The 1423-nt window shown below is 42.9% G+C and overlaps 1 protein-coding gene across 1 annotated transcript in view; it reads right to left on the reverse strand.

Annotated features, from left to right (window-relative positions):
- The window catches only part of LOC102208734 (TNF receptor-associated factor 2), a 35518-nt gene that overhangs the window by 29203 nt on the left and 4892 nt on the right, over positions 1 to 1423 (reverse strand). Inside the window, exons 2-3 of the mRNA XM_013914026.1 lie at positions 1156 to 1234; positions 715 to 813 (exon numbers count right to left, since the gene is read on the reverse strand). Of these exons, the coding sequence (XP_013769480.1) occupies positions 715 to 813; positions 1156 to 1234 (178 nt within the window). The remainder of the gene's footprint in view (positions 1 to 714; positions 814 to 1155; positions 1235 to 1423) is intronic.

Here is a 1423-nt window from a genome sequence, read left to right on the forward strand (position 1 = left end):
CTCACTGAATGCAGCATGGTTAAGAGCTTGGAGGCGCTAACGGCTGCAGTGAAGGCTCACTGAGTACCTCTGAGCGTACATTGGATTACATCAGGGAAGAATCCACTCGGAACAACACCTCTGTGCGGAAGCTGGATTACATCGCGGATCAGTTGGCTGCGGTCGTGAGGTCTCAGAATCTGCTCTGTGAGCAAAAGACTGAAAAGACCACAGAATTGAAGGTAAATAACATCATGAAGAAACTCGCAGCTATCCAACGGGAGATTGAGAGACCAGTGTCGGTGTCGCAGTGTTAAAAACAGCTTGAAATTCTCATGAGTTGTTTGTAAAAGAAAAATCACCATTATAATGCGGCTACCCCTTCGACGCCAGCTGTGGGCTCAAGGCCGGAGCCGAACAAACACTCCCTGATAACGACTGTCACGATGTTGTGCTGTGGACATTAGGTGCTTTTTGTGCAGAGGAGTTTTTTTGTTTCCTGTTCTCATGCTATCCTACCATGGAAGTACAGCATGAGTAGAGGTCTCTTTTTTTCCTCCTGTACTTTCCCATTGTAGTGTAAATTTCAGTGTTTTTTCTGTAACGCTACCAATCTCCGACTTGTATCCCCATGTAATGTCTGTGTTGTGTGTGTAAGGTCGGGGGGGGGTCCCATTTCACTGCAGGGCAACCTGCATGTGGCGAATAAAGCTTTGATTGATTGATTGAAATCACCTCAAATTCTTTGACAGTTCCAGTCCATATGCATCCTTCATTGGGACAGACAGCTGCCAAGGCCTCCACTTCTCTGCGGGCTGCATTGTCAGGGAAAGCCTGGGTGGGAAAAAAAGGAGGTTGTTGTCAGTGTTGTTTGGTTTGCATCTTCAGTTCAGATTAAGCCAGGATGCACCAATTGCATTTTTCAGGGAGATTCAGGACATATGGTCAGAGGATAAAATGGCTATAGCTGTTCCATCTATTGTTGTTACTGCTAAGACCTACAGAGCAGTCACAAAGTTTCTGTTGTGTTGGATCTAAACTGCAGGCCATTAGATTTGAACAGAAACAATGACCATGACATTACAGTGCTTTATAAAAATTCCAAACCAGGCCAAACTCTATTAAGAAAACTGCTAAAAATGCTAATAAAGTGGAACTGTAATAAAATGTACTTACACCACCTTGCTTAAGGATCGAGGTGGGTTCCTCAAACAGGTCTTCTTTGATGCATGCACTGCATTTCTGTGGTCCACAACTTCCAAAGAGAAAAAAAAAACACACATAAATAATAAACACTGTGGTAGGGCTGGGCGATATATCGAGTTTTTTAAAAATATCGATATATTTTCATACGAGATATAAGATGTGACAATATCGTTTATATCGATATAGTCTATGTTACGTTATAATTATACTTGTGGAGCCGCAGGTTTGCCTCTCTTTC

This window comes from Pundamilia nyererei, unplaced genomic scaffold (assembly GCF_000239375.1).
Source record: "Pundamilia nyererei isolate P.nyererei 1_Seehausen unplaced genomic scaffold, PunNye1.0 scaffold00167, whole genome shotgun sequence".
NCBI lineage: Eukaryota > Metazoa > Chordata > Actinopteri > Cichliformes > Cichlidae > Pundamilia > Pundamilia nyererei.